General features: G+C 38.1%; 1 protein-coding gene across 10 annotated transcripts in view; it reads right to left on the bottom strand.

Moving 5' to 3' along the window:
- The window catches only part of TULP4 (TUB like protein 4), a 165,186-nt gene that overhangs the window by 117,011 nt on the left and 24,693 nt on the right, over window positions 1-23,482 (bottom strand). For 8 of the 10 annotated variants that reach the window (XR_012632860.1, XM_074896490.1, XM_074896488.1 and 5 more), the window contains exon 2: window positions 16,524-18,817. Coding sequence is in view for 9 of the 10 variants with exons in the window: in XM_074896490.1 (XP_074752591.1) it covers window positions 16,524-16,775 (252 nt within the window). In the remaining variant the exon portion in view is untranslated. Of the gene's footprint in view, window positions 1-16,523; window positions 18,818-22,174; window positions 22,358-23,482 lie in introns of all 10 variants that reach the window. The other 2 variants (XM_074896494.1, XM_074896489.1) reach the window with 2 other exon arrangements.

Here is a 23,482-nt window from a genome sequence, read left to right on the forward strand (position 1 = left end):
GTTAAAATACTTTCAATTTGTAAAAAAGAAAAAACCCCAGGAAGTTGTCATTATCACCAGTCTAGATGAGTATTTTACATAATCTAACATGCTCCACTAAAACCAGTGGTGTCCACACAAATATTTTTAAAAAATAACAACCCATCTTTCACTAGTAAGGAAAATTACGAAGGAAAAATTCAATTGTACAAGAATGGTAGCTAAATTTATACTGAAAGAAGTTACCCATGAGTGCCACGGCACAGTACAATGGAATTGTCGTTGCTAAAGAACACTTGTAAAAATAATTTGGAAAATTAACCATTATCACATTGACACTGAACCCAAAAAAGCACCCTCCACAACCACCTGGAAGTATGATAGGCATTTAAAAGACATTTTACCCCCTTTTTAAAGCGTCCTCTAGCATAGTAAAGAGAAACGATAAAATGTTTTTGTTGCTTTGACAGAATCATAAAATCAATCATTGAATTGTTTAGATTAGAAAAGACCCTTAAGATCATTGAGTCCAACCATTAACCTAGCACTGCCAAGTCCACCACTAAACCATGTCCCTAAGCATCACATCTACATTTCACAACCAAAAGTGTATCTTTACTCATAACAGTTTGTTCCATTATACCCACTTAAACCCACTGGAGGTACCATGTTGCACAGATGATATAGGAGAGCTAGCCCACATTAACCTATAAAACCTTGATTACTAGTGAGGATTAAAAGCTCAACTTGATTTTTCAGGCTGCAGTGGTATTTGTAGTACTGGTAAGAATACAGTCAGTTTGCTGATAAACAGTCTGCATTTCTCAAGCAATTCTGGACTTAATTGACAATAAGAAACTTCACTCTGTGTACTATCTGACTTTCTTCTAGCTTTCACATTTACCCAAGGGAGTCACACTACCATGTTTCAGATTCAGATAAACGCCTGTGACTCTTAGTCTTAATAATCACTGCAGCATGTAAGTACATCACAGAATTTTTTCAGTTTAAAAGTCAAGCTCAACAGGACAAGTTAAATCTAACATCTCTAATGTTATCATCATCAACACTGAACTCAATTATTAAAACCTCCCATTAACAGGAATCATGTTATACATCCTCTGGGCACAATCTGCCTCATTACAGTTGTTCTGAAGCTCCAAAAAGGTGATTTCTACGCTGACGAACTGACTGATTCACAACGAGCTGGATGTAAAACACAACTAAAAAACCCCTTACTCTGACTGCTACCCCTAAAGTCTTGAGTTTTGAAGTTAGCTATGCTGTCCATCCGCTCAAGATTAGCTATATATATACCAAAAAAACGCTGCATTGTTGCACACGTGTTGTAGGGCCTAATATTCCTCATGATCAAACTCTGAAGATGTCATGAAAATTTATGTTAAAGTTGGCTTGTAAAATCAGATCCCCAAAAGAATATCAAGATGAGACTGACAAAAGCAAATGCTTTAAGACCAAGAAATGCTGGCTATCTGTGTAGAATTATAGTGTCTAAGCATTTAATAAAAATTATTTAATTCATCTTCACTGTTCCAAAGATAGTAAAAGGATTACTACCATTACTCAGAAAATGAGAAATATATCCAGGTTATGGTGAAAAGCACAGTAAAAAAAACAATCCTCCACAGCAACATTCAGCTGCCCAACCACAAAACTTCACTTTTCTTCATGCCCCTCACTGCATATTGACTTCCAAAACAATATAGAGCTTGTTCAGGCAACGTTCCCTCATCCACAGGCACCATACAGGCACTGAATGGAAGAGAATTCCAAGAAGTCAAAAAAAAGTATGTATTCAGATAATTGAAAACTTAATCATAATATGCATGCACCAGCACATTCAAAGAAATGAAACAACACCGTAAATCAACTACGGGTAATGCTGACATTTCATAACTTCTGATAGCTTAATCTTTCTCTCCGATACATAATGGCTCTCTGACAAATTGCTCAAGCTTCACAAAAGAAATAGGAAAAACCTACATGTTACTCCTGACATGCATCATCAATCCCCGAAATGATGAGCAGGACTGATAACCTATTATCTACATTTAACTAACAGTTATTAAAGTTGTCATCTCTTGTTTGGGTCACTCACTACAGAGTATGAAGATATTTTGACTGCATCTGATAGATGTTTATGAATCAAGGGGAATTCAGGACCTCAGAACCATAGGTCCAATCCCAGGGCCTGGCAGAAAGTCTCTTTAGAAAAGCAGCAGGCAGGCTTGCCCTCTCTCTGCCTCCTATCCCCTCCCAGGTACTCCTGCATCTCACATCCAAACAGTCCCAAACTCCCAACCTACCCTTCAGGCTGCTCGGTTTCCAAGGGCCTGTTCATTCCCACTTTTACCTCAATTCTGAGTTACTTCCCGGCTCTCGTGGATTCTGCTACCACTTAACATTTAATTAATTACATATTAGATCCCTATATCAAATCAGTAAAAGCTTCTGTTTCAATAAATACCAGTAAAAATAGTAATGGATGCTCATTTTGTAAAATTATCTATTTTTCAACAGTACAGTAATAATATTGGAAAGCTTACCATTTCTAGAGAGTAAGTAGAAACAATGCTAACGATTCAGGTGCTATTATTTGCACCAGTAATTTTAAAATTAAATTTTAACAGCAAGGTACTTCTACTACTAGCAGTAGTAGTAGAAAAAACAATCTAAGAAACAAGAGTGCCTTCAGTATTAAAAAGCTTTCAAATTTCTGTCCTGAACATAAAGGTCACAAGAAGCTTAAAAACAACAGTTGCCCAAAACCATCAAGTTTAAAATCTTTTAAGTCTAGGTCTTACTATTTTCAGATAGGAGATACACTTGCAACTCAACCTCTGTGTGTTTCAGTACAGAAGTCTCACACTCAGAAACTACCTTGAAAAAATATCTCAAGTGAAGGAATAAAATGTCTAGTGCACAGCAAGAATTTTCATCTTAGGTACATATATCAAAAAGGTGTTTCCAGTTTAGTTTTAGGTATAACTATCATTGAGTCTTCACAGCACTAAAAATGGGGAACTTGGAGGAAAGAAACACTGAAAGCATATGAACAGCCACAGCAAAAGCATCATTTCCTTCAAAACAAAACAGCTGAATAAGCAAAATACAAGGACAGAAAGCTTACTCCTTCACTTAGTATGTGATTCACGCCTATTCACAACAAATCTGAAGAACTGTTACTTAGAAAATAAGAATATTCAAAGGTCACTATAAAAAACTGTTATGCTCTCATTTAAAATAGTATTGTATGTTATGGTATGCTTCATCTATTTGTACCTTTATCAAGCTCCATATGAATTTTTAGCTCCATATAGAACATATGTTTTATATTTTATGAAGTTAGCCTAAAGTAAAACATGAAATATTAGGAGACTGTATGAGGTTCCCAGATCAAATTACTCAGTTCCTCATTAGCTTACTTTTCTGTGGAACAGAACTTTTCTACAGCTGTTATTTTTTCAACAGCTTTACTTACATGATTTTATCTGACAACATATATCACAGAAGGGACCTTTTAAAGGTCATCTAGTCCAACCGCCTCTGCAATGAGTAGGGACATCTTCAACTACCTCAGATTGCTCAAAGCCCCGTCCAACCTGACCTTGAACGTTTCCAGGGATGGGGCATCTACCACCTCTCTGGGCAATCTGTTTCGATGTTTTACCACCTTCACTGTAAAAAATTTCTTCCTTATATTCAATCTAAATCTACCCTCTTTCAGTTTAAAACCATTACCCCTCATCCTATCCCTACACTCCCTGATAGAGTCCCTCCCCATCTTTCCTGCAGCCCCCTTTAAGTACTAGAAGGCTGCTATAAGGTCTCCCCAGAGCCTTCTCTTCTCCAGGCTGAACAGCCCCAACTCTCTCAGCCTGTCCTCATAGGTGAGGGGCTCCAGCCCCCTGATCACCTTCATGGCCCTCCTCTGGACCCATTCCAACAGGTCCATGTCTTTCCTAAGACATATATACATATGTAAAATACAACTTCTTTATATGATGTTTTCTAGGCATATGAACAAGTTTTATCTGTAAGTCCTTCAAATCTTACAAACAAGTTTTGATTATGGTCACAATTATGCAAAGCTGCAGAAAAAGCAATTAAAATAAAAATGAGGCATGTATGAAAATATTATATATGTACAGAAACAAAATTACAAGTATTTGCCTTAAATAGTAGTTTAAGCTCATCTATTTTAAGAAAAGGCATCTCTCTCTCCCATCTCAGGCATAAAGTGGCTCATTTTAGTTGTTAGCAGCAGCTCAGGACCTTCAAGATGGATAAGGAACCTCCACCTGTAATTACTGACACCCGATGTCGGACATTAAGCAGTCATCTCCTTGGCCAGTGCAATCACAACCACATCTCACTACTTCACTCTGAGGGAACTGAGCAGGAAGCTGGCTGAGGGAGGTCACTACAACCGTTACTACAATTAACCCAATGAAACTCCAGCTCCAGGTAGGGCCTTTAATAATACATAACAACACTGTGTCAAAGACTAATTGGAGTCTGTTTAATCAACAGAATGACTCTACGGCAGCCATAAGATGTAATAACAAGGTATAACTGGTTGCATAAGTAGTATGTATCAAAATGACAATATTCTAATATAATTTGTTAGCCTCCCTGCTGGATTTGTTTCTTCTGGAGAAATTACATAAAGCAGGACAAATTTTATCCTTAACAACTATTCTTAATTTGAAACACTATTTCAAAAGACTTCTGATTTCCTTCAAACAAGAACAACATATATAACAATGCATATTTCTCAATTAACAAGTGTTGGTTTGCATTTTTATAACTTATGTAAGTACTGCTAATATTCAAGAGATCTTATGACACACAGACTTCTTTCACAAGTGGAGTGCAAGGTCTGAGTTACCTAATTAGTAAAAGGACTACTAAGTCTGAAGAAACCATTGAGGGTATTATTCTGCAAATGGTAAAAATGCTGGAAATGCAATAAAATTTCAATGAAACATAGATGATTGATGGCATTCCATGGGAAAACAGCAATTCCTACTCTAACATCTGTGATCAATGGGGTGTCTGTGGGCAAAAGTAAAATCGCTAAGATGACATACATGAGAAAGAATTTCTTTTATGCACTGATAAACATAACTTATGCTAACAGTTCACTTTGTACTGTAAAGCAATCTGTGCCTCTAACTGTAACATCAAATGTTCTTCCATTTCATACACTTTATTAAGTATTGGTCCCATGTAGGTCATGAAGAATATGCCTAACTCAAGATATTACCAGAACAAGAAGTGACAGGTACTCTCAAACTGCAGCCTTTCTTAGCCACTTAGTCCTCTGCGTACTTTTAAGACACTTTCTTTCAAGAAACCACATTTTGAGCATCCATTCCCTACAATAAATAGAACTCCCTCCAGAGCAACACAGTTTGTTAATTAACCAGGCATTTAACATTCTCACTTCTGTGCAGCAGCAGCAAACGCAGCTTCATTGTACACTCCCAGAATACTTCTGAACTAAGGAGTAATATATTTGTATATTACCAGGCTCAAAAAATATGTCACAGGATCAAATCAGAATTAAGGGATGGGAAAGAATAAGGAACAGGACTCCTTTTCCTTGCGATAATCCTAACATAAAGGCCTGCTTGTATCCCTTATAAACTAAGCTCTCTAGCATGCAATCAACACCCCTTCTACTAATAGCAGAGCATCAGAAAGCTGTCTCATTGTATCCTCAAAAAAGCCTTCTGGGATATCTTTACATGTGCACCCTTTAAAGATAATGTCATTCCTCAAGAAACGTCCTCATTACGGTAGCTAGAAACTACAAATACCTCTTTAGTTTTAGTATTTTGTAACTGAATAATGAAACCCGTTTGAGTCTCCTTCCTATCTTTTTTTTCCATTGACATAATTCTCTGTTGTGTCTCCACCTGAATAGTGACCTTGATTCATTCCTTTTGGTGGAATCTGATTTTCTGTGAAACTCAACTTCCTTTAACTCTTTTCAGGTTAAAGGCTTTAGAGCTGTCTCTTCCCCAGGTGGAAGAACGCTATGTCTTTTTTCCATCTTATTCAGATGATGAATTTCTTCTTCAGTGGCCTGAAACACTCCCTCTTTTTCAACTTCTCCAACACCTCTTGCAAATTATTATAACTTGGCCCCTTCTCCAGGACACTACTCAAGACATTAACTTCAGGAGGTCACCATAACCAATGCCAATAACCAGCCTTCAGTTGTGTCTTCTGCTGCTGGCCATTATTCCCTCTGGAAACTACATCTGAGGAACTGTCTTCTGGCTTCTCCTGACTGTCAGTGAACGCCAGATGCCCCACACGTGCTCCATCTTTACGAAAGCTAGTGTCATTCTCAGCCTGAACAACATTTCTGAGACTGGCTCTTCTCCAGCTACACTTCCCTCTCCTGCACATATGCAGGTACATGTACACACTATCCTAGGTAGTGATGATCTGTAGCTGAAGGCTTCTTCAAAGTTCTGCCTTGTTTTTCCTTGACAAAACAGTTACTTGCCATTTTCTCATTTTATATGCAAATAAGCCAACTCAGTAATTAGGGCACTGATACCTTCTGATACAATTTCCTCCAGAAGTCCAATCTTTCACTGTCTACATTTAGCATTTTATTACTACTTTGTTTTAAGCAGAGCTGCAGATTTCTATAGCTTACAACAGAGTTAGGCTCTGCCACTTCTAAAACATCCTTCCAAGGGGCATGGCTTGTGCCATCTGAACAGTTTCTTCTCCTCTTCAGCTTAGTAACAATTTTCCTTCCCAAATTATTCTTCTCTTGTGAAGTTACCCTTACATCCAACAGCTCTTTCTTCTGCATTTTAATTATCTCTGCCTATAATACTTCATAAGGATTCTGACTATGCTCTCCATCTGCTTGACTACTTGGAACATCATCTGGATTTATCCTCAGAAAAAATGTTCTCTGCCTCCTCTAGAGCATCAGTTTGTTCTCGCATTTTAGCCAAACTTGTATGGCTTCTCTTCACGCTTCTGCATATTTAGCACTTCCTGTCTGCCTGCAAGAGTTGTGGTTTTGGATGTTGCTCCACCAGTTTACAAACAGATTTCACAGAATGGTTGGGGTTGGAAGGAACCTCTGGAAGGTCCAAGCTCCCTTCTCAAACAGGGACACAGAGTTGGTTGCCCAGGACTATGGTGAAATGCTGGAGTTTCAACCCCAAGCCCCAAATTAAGGTTGACATATGGGTGATTCCCACAGCCCTTCACAAAGGGGGGGTGAGTTTGCCTTTAGGCTTCCCTCCAGGGTGGTGCCGGCCTTGCAGACAGAGCCATTGGGTAAATGAGCCCCAGGTGTCCCACACTGAGTAAGCAAAGGTCAGGTGTCCTACTTAGGGATAAAAGCTGGGACCACTTGCAGGGAGGGGCGGTGTCTGTCTGTGAGATGGATGCACTCTGCAGAGTTTCCTGTTGGGGAAGGACCTCCTGCCTCCCTGGAACTGGGCTCCAGTCAGGTCTGGCCTTTCTAAATGCAGGCTGTGTAGAGATTCAGTATGTGGCTTCCTTGGTCTTCTGTATTTGGTTTGTTGACTCAGTTGTCTCCTGTCCCTTCTATGGGAAACTGCATTTCACCACTTATTCCACCCATTGTTGGTCATGCGGTGTCGTTGTTGGGGCCAGTGGGATTGATGTTGATTATGTATAATCTGACTGACTTGTTTGTACCCCCAGCACTCACCCATGCACTGACCCTTTTGTATCAAATACAATTTGGTTATTGGTTCATCTTTATGCTGGCTGTGTCCTTTATGCTAGGCCTAATAATTAGCAAAACATATGGTCAGACAGCTTTTTTTCTCCAAGGATGGAGACTTCACAACCTCTCTGGGCAACCTGAGACAGTTGCCCTCACAGTGAAAAAGTGTTTCCTGATGTTCACAGGCAACCTCCTGCAGATTAGTTTGTGCCTGTTGCCTCTGTTACTGAGCACTACTGAAAAGGCCCTGGCTCCATCTACTTTGCACCCTCCAAGTATTTATAAACATTAACGAGATCCCTCTGAGCCTTCTCTTCAGGCTGAACAGTCCCAGCTCTCTCAGCCTTTCCTCATATGTGAGGTGTTCCAATCCCTTCATCATCCTTGTGGCCCTTTGTTGAACTGTCTCCAGTATGTCCATGTCTCTTCTACTAGGGAGCCCCCCAGAACTGGACACAGTCCTCCATGTGTGGCCTCACCAGTGCTGCACAGAGGGGAAGGATCACCCCCTTCAACCTGATGGCAATACTTCTCATAATGTAGCTGAGGACTCCATTTGCCTTCTTTGATGCAAGGGCACACTGCTCGCTCATGTTCAACCTGGCATCCACCAGGACCCCCAGGTCCTCTTCTACAAAGCTGCTTTCCAGCTGGGTGGCCCCCAGCACATATAAATACATGGGGTTCTTCCTCCCCAGGTGCAGGACTCTGCACTTGTGGAACTTCATGAGGTTCCTGTCAGCCCATTTCTCCAGTCTGTCAAGGTCTCTCTGGATGGCAGCATGGTCTTCTGGTGTATCAGCCACTCCTCTCAGTTTGGTGTCACCTGCAAACCTGCTGAGAGTAAACTCTGCTCCATCATCCAGATCACTAATGAAGATGTCAAGCTGGACTGCACCCAGTATTGATCCCTGGGGTATGCCACTAATCACCAAATCGTTTGTGCCACTGATCACCACCCTCTGGGCCTCGTCATTCAGCCACTTTTCAATCCACCTCACTGTTTACTTATCCAGCCTGTACATCAACAGCTTGTCCATGAGAATCTTATGGGAGACAGTGTTGCCTGCTGAGAACAACCAAAATTGCCAAATCAGGCTCCACCAATGCACATCTTCCACCAACCTGAGAACCTTGATGTTAATGAGAGCAAGGAGTGAAAACTTCCTCAAAGAATGTCCGTTTTGAATAGTAGAATAAATCCACTGTACTTTGCAGTTTCATTATGTTCTGATCAGGCTAAACAAAGCTGTATTTTCTTCATTAGTAAAGTCATCTATGTACATATCATTTCCTTAAAATACAAAAAAATGAGGAAAGTCTAAGGATACTATTTTCCAATATACTAACTTGTCAAATAATTCCACAACTGGAACTTCACAATTCGATTTTGAAAACTTAAAACCAGCACTACTTTTTGAAAATTTACAAAAATTTCCCCAATTCAGCTCTATTTTCATTACTTTCTGTAACATTTTTGTTATACAAGTGGATTACTTTTAAAAAGTTCCTAATGTGAAGAGAATAGTGAGAACTCCCTCAGAAGTTCACACATGTTCATAAAAGATTGCTATCAGAGAGGAGATGCTGGTTGCCCAAGGACAAGTGCCTATAAAATTTCTTTTGTCTGTTCTACTACATCCTAGATATAGTTGACAAGCAATTACTTGGTGCTATATATTCAATTATATTGTGAAAAGTTTATGGTTTGTAATGGGTATCTTATCTGTTCAGACTATCTGTAATGTGATTAATTCATCTGGGAACTGTTTAAACTAAGGCAGTGTCCTTTTAATGATTATTATGGCTCAGAAATGCTATCACAAAACCTGATTTCTCCATGAATCAGATGTTCAGCATATACAAGGCCTTCAGAATTACGTACTGAGTTGTGACCTCCCTTATTCAGAAGGTAATCATATACCAACCTTAAGTATTAACTGTCAGTAGTAATCTCACCTATTCACTACATCTGTAGGTCCTCATCATTAAACTTTTCTTAAAGTTAATGATTTATTTTCCTTGAAGACCCACATAATCATGCTGAACAACTGCTCCTATCCAGATCAACAGAATATCTTTGCCCTAATTCAAAAGGCTTGGGCATATCAGTATCTTGAAATACACCAAGTTGTTATCTTTCAACAACTTAACCTGAATAAAAACTTAGGGTTCATTTCTGATAAAGGTGAGCTTGATTCCACTTCAAACTTTTTTGAGTAGAATTATCTAACAGAACTGTAGTCACATGTTACAGCATGGTAAAATGTAAAACCATACTGATGACCTGCTTACAAATATAATAAGTTTGTTTAAAAGCTGACAACACTGTTCTCATGTAATATATTCCTTTTTAACCCAGCCCTGAGGGATGATTTTCTAGATGCTTATTAAAACAAATCAGAAAAACTGTAACTTAAAATTTTCCTGAGCAGATGACCCATGCTTTGCAGGAAACACACTGTGTACACATGACCTACAAAAGCAGATTTCAAGCAGCACAGCAATGCAGCATTACCAACTCTCATTACTCAACTACATTTGTAGCAAGATTGGATGGTTTGCTTCAAAGGCACATGACTGTGTAAGAACAAATATAATCCTGTACCTTAGTACAAGGAGAGTACACTGAACAACCATCCCCACCCCATCCTCCCCAAACTTGGAGAGTTCACAGAGATGCTGGGATTCTGAGGCAATCGATAAAGACAGACAGAAAGGGCCAACTAAATGTGGGACTAGAAGTTTAGTGTGGCTGGAAAAAACAGTATCACAACGAAAAAATAGAAAACACATTGAAAGTGGTCACACTTCTTAGAGTGAACAAACTATACAGAAGGTGTACCAGTACAGTCTACGCCATGACTTGTTCTGCAAACCGATAGAGGGCACAGAAAAGGGAAGCAGCAGGACTGATAATTGTCACTTGCGGAAAGAGGATCAATCCCTTCCAACTTGCAGCTCCATTTATTTTCTTTACTAATTCTCTTGAGAAGGTATGAAAGACTTTTCCTGCATGCCACAGAGCATATTTAAGCTTCCTCAAAAGTTTAAAAGATTCATAAGAAAAAAACTAACAAAGAGTTCTAAAATGCATTTTGGCTCTTTTAAGAAATAAAGCGCTCAAGCACCCAAACCAAGTGTAGAGCAGACAGTTCAAGAAGATATAGTAAGGAGCCTGTATGAAATCCCAATGTATTTGTCCTTTCTGAAAATAAGTAGTCAGAAAAGCCTGGCAATACTAGTCACAATAGAAAGTTAAGAGAGCCAGCCCAGTCAGGCACAGGACATATTCTCCTACAAGTCACTTCCCACTGAAGCACTAATTCTGTCTCTCTCTGCAGCACTATTTTTCTGTAGCCATAATAGTTTAAGGACAGAGGAAGGGCATGGTTTGTAGACAGATTTAGCATTGTATCAGCTAGCAGGGTTGTAAAAACCAGGCAAGCTTTCAGAAATACAAGTCCTTCTTCAGAACCTTGTATGCCTAAAAGTTTGGCTGTCTTTTCCAATTATACTAGCTTGGTTTAACAAAAAGATATTTCTGCTGACAAACGTTTTTTGTCCTGTCTTCTGTGTGCAGTGACAGAAAAACAGGAGAGAAGATCTGCAATACCACTGCAGTTTACATCAGTGTATGTCTTGTACCACTGTGGCTGCTATAGCCAAAAGGCAATATTACAGTACTGCTCTACCTCAAGATTTCTTAAGTGTTCACCAGTAACAACTGTTCCAGCTGTGTCTGAAGGCAATGATTGATACTAGGTACCCATGCTGTCAAGACTCACATTCTGCCTTGTTTTTTCTGTCCAGGAATCATAATTTTAAAAAATCACATTTAAGGTTGAAATGACAGTTACAATTAAAACAGACACAGTTTAGAAAAAAAAGGTTTTCCTGTACTTTTTTTCTGTATTCTTACCAGTGACAATACAAACCAAGAATCATTACTGAAAAGGTTTATTTGTTTGGTTTTTTAAAATTTATTTCCTATACAAGCAATAGACTTCTGGAAAGAATCTGCTCTGCCAGAACTGCTCAGAACTTTCATATATAAGCTCAAAAAGGTGGACAGAATAAAGAAAAAGCTTTCTTTAAAATAGGAAAAACAATTTGTAACTTCCTTCCACTTTAAAACAAAACAAAACCAAGAACTGTGCAGAGACTTCCATAACTAATGTAGTATGAAAAGCAACATTTACTGATTATTCTTAAAGGACAGCATTCCTTTGAAAAGCTGTAACTAAAAATAATTCATTTGACAGTCCAGCTGAGATATGTTTATGTTCCTATCTTCTTCTAAATCCTGTGCCAAACAAAACAGGGTGGGTTTTACAGCCTGTAGGCATGCACTTAGGACACTCAATAACATCAAATATAAATAAATGAGCAATTTATGTTTACAGTAAAAAAATGTTATACATACTCAATAATGTATTCAGCATGTTACTTAATTCTGCATCTAAATTTGCATATTTTTGCACTACTGTTCAGTCCAGCAATTAGCATACTGAATCTTATTAAATATATCAAAGATATCCTTTAGTTAGCACAGTCAAAATATACACCCGCAAAACTTTTTCAAAAATACTAATAATTTAAGAAACATTAGATGCCATAGAAGCTGTTACCATCTTAATACACTAGACACAACAGAACCCATTAAAAGAAATACCTATAGCAGTATCATCCAACCAATTTGATTTGCAGACATCCCACAAATCTTAACACTGGAAGGGAAGATCCTTGTAAGGCTAACTGAAGCCCACTGAGGATGTTTGGCCTTTTTTAATAATTATCTTTCACGGATCCCCTTGAAAATCTCTCCCCAGAAACCTCGGGATGGACCAGAAGCTGAAAGCCAGTATCTCTTTGGCGTTATAAAAAAAAAAAAAAATATTCAGCCTGGCATGCTTCAGAGCCTACCAGTCACACTGGGTAGAACCCTGACCTTGCTGAAGTGACCAGATATTTTTCATTTAATCCTTAATTTATCACAGAAATAATCAAAGTCATAAAAGGAATGTGCTCAATTACTTTTCTAACATTGTTTCCCAGCGCAGCCAAGGAAAGTCAAGTTAGGTCAAAATCAAAGACTTCTAAATTTCACTCTAATTTCTGCACAGCACTGCATTTACACATGTAGGGGAGGGGAAGGTATTTTAGGCCACTGCATCTCTGCTTCTTGGCTGCTAATTCACACACTGTGATACAATGGCACATCTTCCTGCCTTCTAACCTTTCTGCCAGACTTAAAGAAATCCACCGAATGCCAGCTTCCGCCAGTTTGTTCTTCCAGACCAAAGGAAATGCTCCAAAGCCAAACTGAACCATTCAACTGCAGCCATTCACATCTCCTCCATCCACTGCCTACCTTCACAGACACCCTCCCATCCCATAATCGGAGGGAGATGCAACATATTCCTACAACATGTGAAACACACAGCTGCACAACACACATTTCCCCTTCTTTCTGCATCAAAGTTGATTCTGCCTTTGATATACACCCATTTAAATTATCATTTTTAGAATGCTGAGCCTTCCATAAGTAAGATTCAGGACTGTAAATGCAATGCCGAAGCTAAAAAAAATTCTGTCACAAAATGCACTGTTTTCACCTCTTGCCACAGAATAAATGGAATATGCTTCTTTTCATCCCTGTAGTTCTCCTCAGAAACCACAAAAAAATAAGGCTGTTAATTAAAATAATATGGCAGCCACTTCCTTGTTGCAAACTCTAAAAACCAACCTTGAAGCAACTGTAAAAATACAAGCATGGATCACACTACAAAGCATTTCATTCTCAATTATTGTTCAGTGCAATGAGTCATGCAAGTCCACCACTGTAATACATGTGTCAGTAATTCAGGCCTGGGGATTCTTCATTATTATTTGTTCTGATATGCTACAGGTATACTATTACAGACAAAAAAGTAGCTGTGCACCAAAAGAAGATTTCAGTCAATCTCTTCACCAATCATAAAAACATCGCAAAAATACATCACTAGCATCCACCTTCATGACCCACTTAAAAATAGTCTCACGTTCTTGACAAAAGCACAGCACTGCTGCATTACCTCGTCCAGATTTTCACCCTAAAACTGAAATACAATGTACTGCTCTGCCCACAGCATTTTGCTAATTATACTCCAAACTGAAAAAATTTAGCTTCTGTATTTTCACCTCTTTCGCTCTGTTCATTACAGTATTTCACACTTTATAATTGAATGCATACTAATATTAAAGCAGCAATGTATGTCAGAAAAGCAATAAACTTGACTTGTCACACTATCTTTATCCCAGATAAAAATATGTACAAGTATAAATCACCATTTCTGTGAACAAGACAACACAATACAATCCTAGAATTGGTCAGTGAAACACACATGCTCTTAAAATTTTAAGTCAGTCACATCCCTTTGGGCACATTCTGTACACAAATGCAGCTTTAGATTTAATCAGACGGTATACCAGGATATGCTTGCAAAATTAGCATTTTCTGTTGTGTAATGTGGTACACAGACGAGACAGGGTTGTTGCTGGCTTGCTTCTTAACATGAAAATGGGAAAACAAAACGTTTACTACTTCCTCATGCAAATATTAGCAACAAGCAGTGCTGTTCAACATTTTCTTTCTTTTAAAGAATCTTTCAACAGACAGATTTAGAAGGAAAGGTGTTTTCTAAATAAAGAAATCTTGTTGTCCATTCAGCCACACACCTTTAACAACTTACAGTTTCATTCCTACCAAAATCAGTAGGATTCTCCTATAAAGGGATAACATTCACTAAGGCTGGTGAAGAGTGTTGTATAACACATCACCTTGTAACGATGAACTAACTTCCTTCTGCACCAATGCTCAAAAAAATATTCTAGCAGGAAAAGCCACAGATCCATCACAGAAAGCTAACTGTAGTAAAGCCACTTCTCCCTTCAGTACCACACATTTTTGATCCTACCATACCAGTTTTGTAGTGACCTACAGATAAATGAATTGACAGTCTCTATTCTGGTCATTCACACATTTTTTGCTACTGGGAAGATTATTTACAGAAACAGAACTTTTTATTAATGACAAGCTTGACCCAGCACATTTTAAGTGCACAAAGAAAAAAATTCAAACAGAACATTTTCCTTTCATCTAAGTCTCTCTTATGCCAGTCACTGTTGGGTGAAAGGATGCACAAACAGCACAGCTCAATCCACATAGCAACGATGCAGTGACCCAGAAAGAGAATCCAATGGGCAACTGAGCAAATAAAGCAAAACTATCCAAAACCAAAGGGCAGCATGCACATTAGCATCTTCTCCACTTAACTGGTACATACTTTAAACCTAGTCTCTTATTTCCACGTTCTGCAACAAGACTTCACATCCCCATAAACAGCACCTCCCTCCATTGTTTCCAGGACACATGTTATGAAAAAGGAGAAAAATAGGTGCCCAGGTTCACAGAAGAGTTAGAAAAGAAAATACAGAGAAATTAAAAGTCGTAATTGTATCACATTTTTCAAAAATAAATTGCAATTTGCAATTGAAAATTACATTGACAACCAGAGATGGTTCAAAACAAAATGCTGGATTCAAGCAATATTCTTCCCTTTGGGGAAAGGTGACTGTAATTTTTTGAATGAACCTGATACATACATATACAAGAACCCATCTTGTCTATAAATGTAAATGTCTATATATTTACACTACACCCACACACCTGCCTATAGACAAAGCATGTGGAAGCAATTATTTAAGACTAAGTATTTATCCCCTATTCCCTTTCTTCCTTAAAAAGAGGATTGTTATTAACATTAACACAAGGAAGAACCAAAACCATTCACCTCTAAATCTTCGGTTCAGCTTATGTCAAAAGGGCAACATATATTAGAACCCAACTAGTAAGTAGCACAAAAGACAAGAACCACGTTGTATCTTTGGTTTTAATCTCAGTACATATAATCTCATTCCACCCACTAAGGTTTGATATGATTTGGACAGAATCTTTTCAAAGTGCACATCCAAATGCAGCCCAACTAAAAAGCAGATACAAACTTAAGTCCTCACTCCCATCCAAGACACTCTATGCTACTGGGCATCATCTGCACTTTCCATGAAGCATTATGCAAAGAAAGAGATAGGTGCCAGGAAGATGATAAAACACGGCTGAAATACCAGCTTTTACCAACAGATTTATCCCTTTCAGAAAAGATAAATGGAAGAGGTTTTGTATCACTGTAGTCACAACAATGCCTTGCACTCTGAAGTTACAGCATTTTACTGCAGGGCATCTTAACATTTTTCTGAGAAGTCTCACTTAACCCTTTTTCTAACAAAATTAGAAGTTCTTCTAGAGATGACAGCTATTCCCTGTCACAGGCCATTCCAGTTTGCAGCTTCGGAAAATCTGGCAGACTTCAGCCGAGCTCCTCTCCAGCTCCCCTGCCTTTCCATTAGTCTTCCAAGACAGACTTGAACAGTGTGTAAAAGCAGTCAACTATCAGAACTTTTAACTCCCTTAACATGCATTTACTGAATCTGCCGGGAAACTGGGAGGCGCTGGGGAATGAAGGAGAAAATCAGCCAAACCAAAACGAGACCCATTTCCAGAGAACCTCCCCACCATCAGCCTCATACGCTCGAATTTACTAGAAAGACTCCAAAAGACCCCAATTACATTTGGATTCGTCTTGAGCCTCCTTTATACAACCCTGTTAAATTTCAAGCAGAAATACTACCCTCAAAAAAGAGAACGCTATCATTTTCTTTAAAATGTAACACACATTTTGCTTACCTCGCTGTTGTGGCCCCTCAAATTGAAGTTGATTCTCTGAGGGGTGTTCCGGTCCCTCCTGCAATGGCTGGAAGTAAAAGTGACGCCTACAACTCCTCTGCCATTGCCTGTTGCCAACCAGCCTTCCTCATAGTACCGCCTCCTGCACACTGGTTTCTCCTTCTCACTTTTGGGGACTCTCCCTTTCCAGGAGAGGCAGAGAATGTTGGAATCGCTGCAAAGAACAGGCCCATGTTCCACTGCTGCATACATGCTTTTTAAATATTTTATTTTTTGACATAAGAAAGTAATATGTCTAGTGCACAAAATTTAAATCAATTTTTTTTTTTTTTTATTGATAAGACTGACCTGGGATAGATCATTGAAAGGGAGGAGGATGGGGTCAGTGTTTATAAATATCCACCAAATGCATAGTGAAAAATTCCTCTATAAAAGATGATGGCAGTTGGCTAAGAAAAAGTAACACTTAAAAAAAAATTCAGGTTCATTTTTGTTTTTGAGTCTGTAGAGTGAGGGTGCACTTATCCTTTGGAGAAACAGCTACTTCATAAGAGGCGCTCAAGAAATGGTTAAGTCATCTTTTTGCTCAACTTGTTATAATCTTTATACAGCCTGAGATTCCAGTTTAGTGTAATGCAATTCCAGAGACAAAGAGTTGCAAATGTGTAGGTTTCAAGTAACTTAAGGCTTTTAAGATTTCCTCCAGTCAGATTTTCTTCAAAAGTTCAGTTGCAGAAATTTAAACACACGCACATACATATATATGTATATATATGACATTCATCTTTTCCAAGCTGCCCTCTGGCATATCTTTTCCATCTGATGTATTTCTGCTGCTAAAGCTGAAAGAGATTGCATAAAGGGAAAAAAAGGCACACAAACCGTGCGAAACAACAGACCCGAACTTGTGCAGGCACTGGTGTGCCAGGCCAGTTGGGAAATCCCTCTTGGTACTGAACCGCTCGTTGGACTCAAAAGTTTTTGCAATCCAAAGCCAATCCAATTTTCATTGCAGCACTTTTTTTCCACCAGAGACCCAACACAGCCTGAACTGTTTATCACACTATCTTGCCTGCTTTCCCACTTTTTGCTGCCACACACGAATGAAAAAGAAAACCCCTCTTCATTTACAGCAGAATCAAAAATGCTCTAAAGCTTTTAGCTTTCAAAGCAGGTAAGTTTGCCTCAGGTGAACCATGAAGTTCTGTCTCCTCTGAAACAGGCTAAAATGTCAAGCTGTTTTTTCTTTACTTTTCCCTTTTTTCTGCTACAAGGAATCACAGACTTTTCATCCTACCGTAAAAAACAAATGCCAGAATTAAAGCACATCAAGTAAGCACTCTTTCAAAATCTTCTAAAATTCAAGGAAAGAAGAAATATAATCATCTAAAAAAGAAAGAGAAGCAGCATTAAAAATCTGACTTCCTGGGTTCACTATTTCTCTAGGTATTTTCCTTGCTTGTTTGATCGGATCTTTCCTTCTTGATGCTTGTCTACAGCACAGATTCATAGTTCCAGACACAACATTTGCAGCTGTACAAGAAGGAAACATATGAAGTATTCCAATCGTTTTATTTGAATAACATTTATGAGCTCAATTAATTAGTATTTATACCACACTAAGTGAAAAGAGGAAAAAGGAGAGGGAGAAAGAATATGCAAGTTTGATGACCTGGTTAACTCAAGAAGGACAACGAGGTTTGCTCAGTTCAATGCCCAGACTTGTCCCATAGTTCCTCAACTTATTTACTTCCAGTCATCATTACTCAACATATGGTCACGATTTATTAGTCCATTCACAATCTACTGAGCCCAAAGCAAAACGTGCTGAAGACCATACATTATTCCTCTGCAATAACAAAATCAGTTTCCTCTACCCTCTGTATCCTTGTTTCTCTCGCAGCTATTGATTTAGATTGTGGAGGTATTTATTAGGCTTTTTCTGTGCAGAGGTTGTTTTTTCTTCCTCTTCTTGCAAACTTTTTTCACCCGTGAAGACCATGTGGAAAGTTGAACATTACTAGCAGGTGTCTTTCCATGGGTTACTGATTCCTGCGGTGTAAAGGTGCTCCATCTGGTTCTCAAATTACTTTTCATCAATTGCAAAGCTCTCAGGAATATGCAACAGTAAGTCTATGTGATGACAAAAACATGTGTGTTTTCATGTACATGCAGTGCACACACCAGCTCACTCAATCTGGTACCCAGAGCTGCATCTGCCTTTTCAGTTTAGCTGTGGTACTCTTGTAAAACGCTCATCATTCAAAGCTTGGAATCCCTGGATTCTTCCAACTCTGCAAGATAAAGCACACGCACACAAAGAAAAAAAAGTCAATAAAATAAGCCACAAAACAAAGATACAAGGACTATTGTTACAGTAATCAAAGCATTATGATTAAGGATTTTATATTGGACTCCTATAAAATATCTATATCATATAGAGATACATGCAATATTCAGACACACAATGTATTTGATAAACACACAAATACGAACTACAAGATTTTTTTTTTCACTTCCCAAGTTGCCAAAACTTTTCACAATTGACATGTATAATTAATTAAATGTATCCAGGAAGGAACCATTAAGGGGAAATAAAAAAAAATGAACTTTCTTTTGGCCACAGTCACTGGGGCAAACTCTTACAGGAAGATCCCACAACTTCAGAGCAAGGGTAGGGAAGGGAGGTCTCAGTGACAGAGCAGACACAGAGATAGACCCCAAGGCACACAAACAGAACCACAGAATGGCTGAGGTTGGAAGGGACCTCTGAACACTATCTGATCCAGCCACCCTGTTCAAGCAGGGTCACCTAGAGCCAGTTGCCCAGAACTTTATCCCGGCAGCTTTTGAGTATCTCCAAGGATGGAGACTCCACAACCTCTCTCGGCAACCTGTGCCAGTGCTTGGTCATCCTCACAGTAAAGAAGTGTTTTTTGATGTTCCAAAGGAACCTTCTGTGTTTCAGTTTATACCTGCTGCCTCCAGACCTGTCACTGGGCACCACTATAAAGAGCCTGGCTCCCTCACCTTCATTCCCTCCCATTGACTGTTTATTCACATTGAAAAGATCTCCCTGAGCTTTTTCTTCTCCAGACTAACAGTCCCAGCTCTCTCAGACTTTCTTCATATGAGAGATGCTCCGAACCATGAAAGTACAGAGCTAAACTTACCAGTCTCAAAGGAGACTGAAAAGATTCCTCCAAGGCTTAAATTAGTGCTTTAAAGGGATCTAAGGTATTCCAAAATTAAAGCTTAGAAGTTTGAATCAAGACAGATGAATTTTAAAGACTACTCAAATCCTGCATAAGTCTTCATTTGAAAAAGGGGGAAAAAATTCCCCAAAGTCAGTTATATACAGAAGAATGTAAATTCAGTGGAAGAGACCAAGTGAAAGGTTGTCTGGGATATTCCAGAAGTTGTATCTGAAGCGAACATATATGCACAGCTATGGCACCTACACAGTTACTGCTAAAGAGACATTTAAGTAAAGAATTGCATTCATGACAGACATCACAGCTGTAAAAATGGTCTTGTCTATATTACATACAGCACTGTACTAACCTCATATTTTAAGTAATTAACCACTTGTTTCAGTCTGTAGCACAGATGCATTAATAAGAATTTTTTAAAAAGAGAAAAAGGACAAAAATTTATAGATATAAAGGCAAGGTCATAAAGTAGTTTACAACACTATTTGGCTAGCACACTTACGGCAAACACTGTCCATGAGGTTTGGCAAGTCACTACCAGAACTTTTCACCATTACAATAAAGAAAAATTTTAAAATAATGGCTGCTACCAATTTTTTTCATCATAGTATGATGAGGATGAGAAATGTCACCTAGACTTTCCAGATTTATGGTGCTTTCTCAATTACAGTCCAAAGAAAGTTCATATAAAGGAAAATTCAGAAAAATGTTCAGAACACAAGAAGAATTTCTGTGCTCATCCCATAAACAAACCTGATCCTATCAAGGATCAGCACTATTATCTCCATACCCACTGGGGTCTTCCTAACAAATGTCTGCATTCACGAGTTGACATTTTATATTAGTGACATGTCTACTGTGATGCAAGCCTTTACTAATCTTACAGAGAAACAAAAAAAACTGGTTTACTGAGAAAACAGAAAGTCTCTGAAACATCAGTTAGAGCAGCATGAGGTAAGCCTTAAACAGAATTGTTTGAATTGTGAAAGTACCATGACTTTACAAGTGGATTTTAAAATACAGACAACTACAGATGCAGTGGCTTTGCACAAAATCTGTATGCAATTTCTCTCCTTATTCACTGCATATAAAATTAACAAGTTTGAGAAAAGGACTACTTTGTGTCTTGGCCAGTAACCTTCTCTCACTTGAGTCCCATTTACCATCACTTTCAAGATCAGACAAGCCAAAGACTTCTCCTCTTAAAAATATCCAAACTGCATTAGGGATGCTGGACAAGGAGAGATGAAAATCTTAAATAACTAAAAAAGGAATAAAGTCAGTCATTATTCAAATACCTCTCTCAATACAATATATCCTACAAGAATATTTTACCTTTAAATCACTGAGGGTCAACACTTCCTTTATGTGGTACTTATATTCAGTAGACAAGATAAAAAAATACTTTCAAGACTGTAGTGTCAAACACTATCAAAAAGATAGGCCAAATTAAGATTACATATATTATATATTATGATTTAATTCTTTCCATTCCCCTCTCCTTCATTTCACCCACTCATATTTCCGAAGAAAAAAATCTAATTAAAAGACTCAGACACTATTCTTCCCTCAAGAAAATCAGTAACTAATTCAGACACCCGCTTTCTTCTGCCATTATACCAGTCCCACAGTTCTGCTCATTTTCACATGTTTAAACCAAGCTTTTTGGCTTCTTTTTCCCTACCACGTTACACATGGCTACTACTTCTATTGTAAAGCATGTATAACAGATGAGGAAAAAAAGTATCATGGAAGAGCTAGGTGTTACTTGCACAATCTTAGCGCTAAGTCTGAATTCAGTTTGGTCTCCCCATATAAAAAGAGCTTCCAGATGAAACTCATCCAAACTAAATTTTTAACTGCAGATTTTTTACAATGAAACTTCAGGCATCTTTTCTTTCAGAGCAGGGCAAGGGCTAATCATAGAAGTACACTGGATTCTAAAAAAAAAAAAAAAAAAAAAAAATTTTTGCTGGTAAGTTATTTCTAGCATTACTAGGACACTAAATATCAAAAAATTGCAGTTACCTACTCTTCCTCTCACTTAAAAGACACTGAAAATTTGCTCTGGATTTTCCCTTTAACAAAGGGAGACGTTACTTGAACTCATCCTCTAATACTGGTTTGAGTCTAAACCCAGTAATGTAAAACATTTAAGTACAGACTTCTAATGAAACAAAAACATATCAGACCTGTGACACGGGAAAGAAGGATCCACAGGTATTTTATTTGATTTTGCTTTGAAAACATAGCTCCTCTCAAATGTGAAACGAACGACTTATGTTTCCAAATTATAAAAATAAATGTAGGTATTAATTTTAAAAAATGAGCTTATTAACAGTGGCTCTCATATTTTAATGTCAATATTAATTCATCATTTTTATCTCCTGTTTCCGTTAACTTATATAAAGTGTCAGTGTAAAGCCTCAGTTGGACAACCTGAAAAATATTTGCTTGTCCTCATGCATCTTTCAATGAGGTGTCTCTTTTGTTGACAGAAAGAAGTCATGCACAGCCAAGTGTACCAATACTGCAGCAAGCTCTTCAGCATTTTATGTTTATTCAAAACCTCACTTTTAACGGCTCCAGAGCAGAGTATCTGAAGGAGAGGATAAGAGGAGACTGGGAGGGGAAGGAAAGCAGAGAAAGAAAATTCAGATAAGTATGAACTATTTCTAAATTATTACCTTCAAAAAACCAAAACAAAACAAAAACTGACTCACAGCCTGCATTTTGAAGATTGTGACTGCCCAAACATCTTACAGAAAGAAATGTAAGCTGCAGTCTTTGAAAAGTCAAGCTACCAGATTTCAGGATTTTTCAGCCTAACCAGATTTCCTTCCTGTCAAACTTAACGTAAGGTCAAAGGAAACTGCAGTTTTCCCTCCCTTTACAGTCTAAGAAACAAAAAAATATACACCAGTATCCATGAAGATAGCACGATACTTTAAAAAAATACGAGACCACATATTTGTAATTTGCTCTAAAGGATCAAACGACAACTGGTTCTGCACAAGCTGATGGCAGACAATCCCACCAGTTATCAAAAGGGGACTGTGGGAGTAACCTTAAAGTTTACTGCTGAACACTATACTACAAAACTGGCACATTCTGTAATACAGTCACTATATTTCAGGCTCAATACCACAGAGCTAGAAGCTGGCAAGATGATACATTTAGTTATTTAGTCCAACTCATAAAGTAACATAAATTGTTAAATAATTCTATCTAAAAGGAAAGAAAATTATTTAACAAAACTAACTACTCAATTACTAAATGGCTGAAGTACATACAAGAAAAGACAACTGGTTCAGAAGTAAAAGCATTTTTTTTCCATTAAAAATGAGCCAGTTCCATAGGGAGAAAATGTAATTTTGACCTGAATAAGTACTGGTTTTCCTCTTCTTTCACTCACCTCTTATAATTATCTTTGCTTTATTCACCTTCCATTGTGGTATAAATGATTGAGGTTAACACCTTTCTTTCATATTACACAACAATACAAAATTAATTTGGAGGACAAGATTCTAAACAAATGCCAATAAGCTAACTAGTAGTTGTAAAAATGTTCTTCACCCCTAGAAAATAAAGGGAAAGCAGAGAGGAAAAAAAATGGTAGAATATGCTCGAGTTTTGCTCTGTTTGTTCTTGAACGGTTTCCTCTCCACGATGTTTAAGTAATTCTAGACGTTCTTCTCCTACTTGGGGACAGCTGCATGGCCTGGGCAAGACAGTCAGTCATGATAA

Source organism: Athene noctua, chromosome 1 (assembly GCF_965140245.1).
Source record: "Athene noctua chromosome 1, bAthNoc1.hap1.1, whole genome shotgun sequence".
Lineage (NCBI taxonomy): Eukaryota > Metazoa > Chordata > Aves > Strigiformes > Strigidae > Athene > Athene noctua.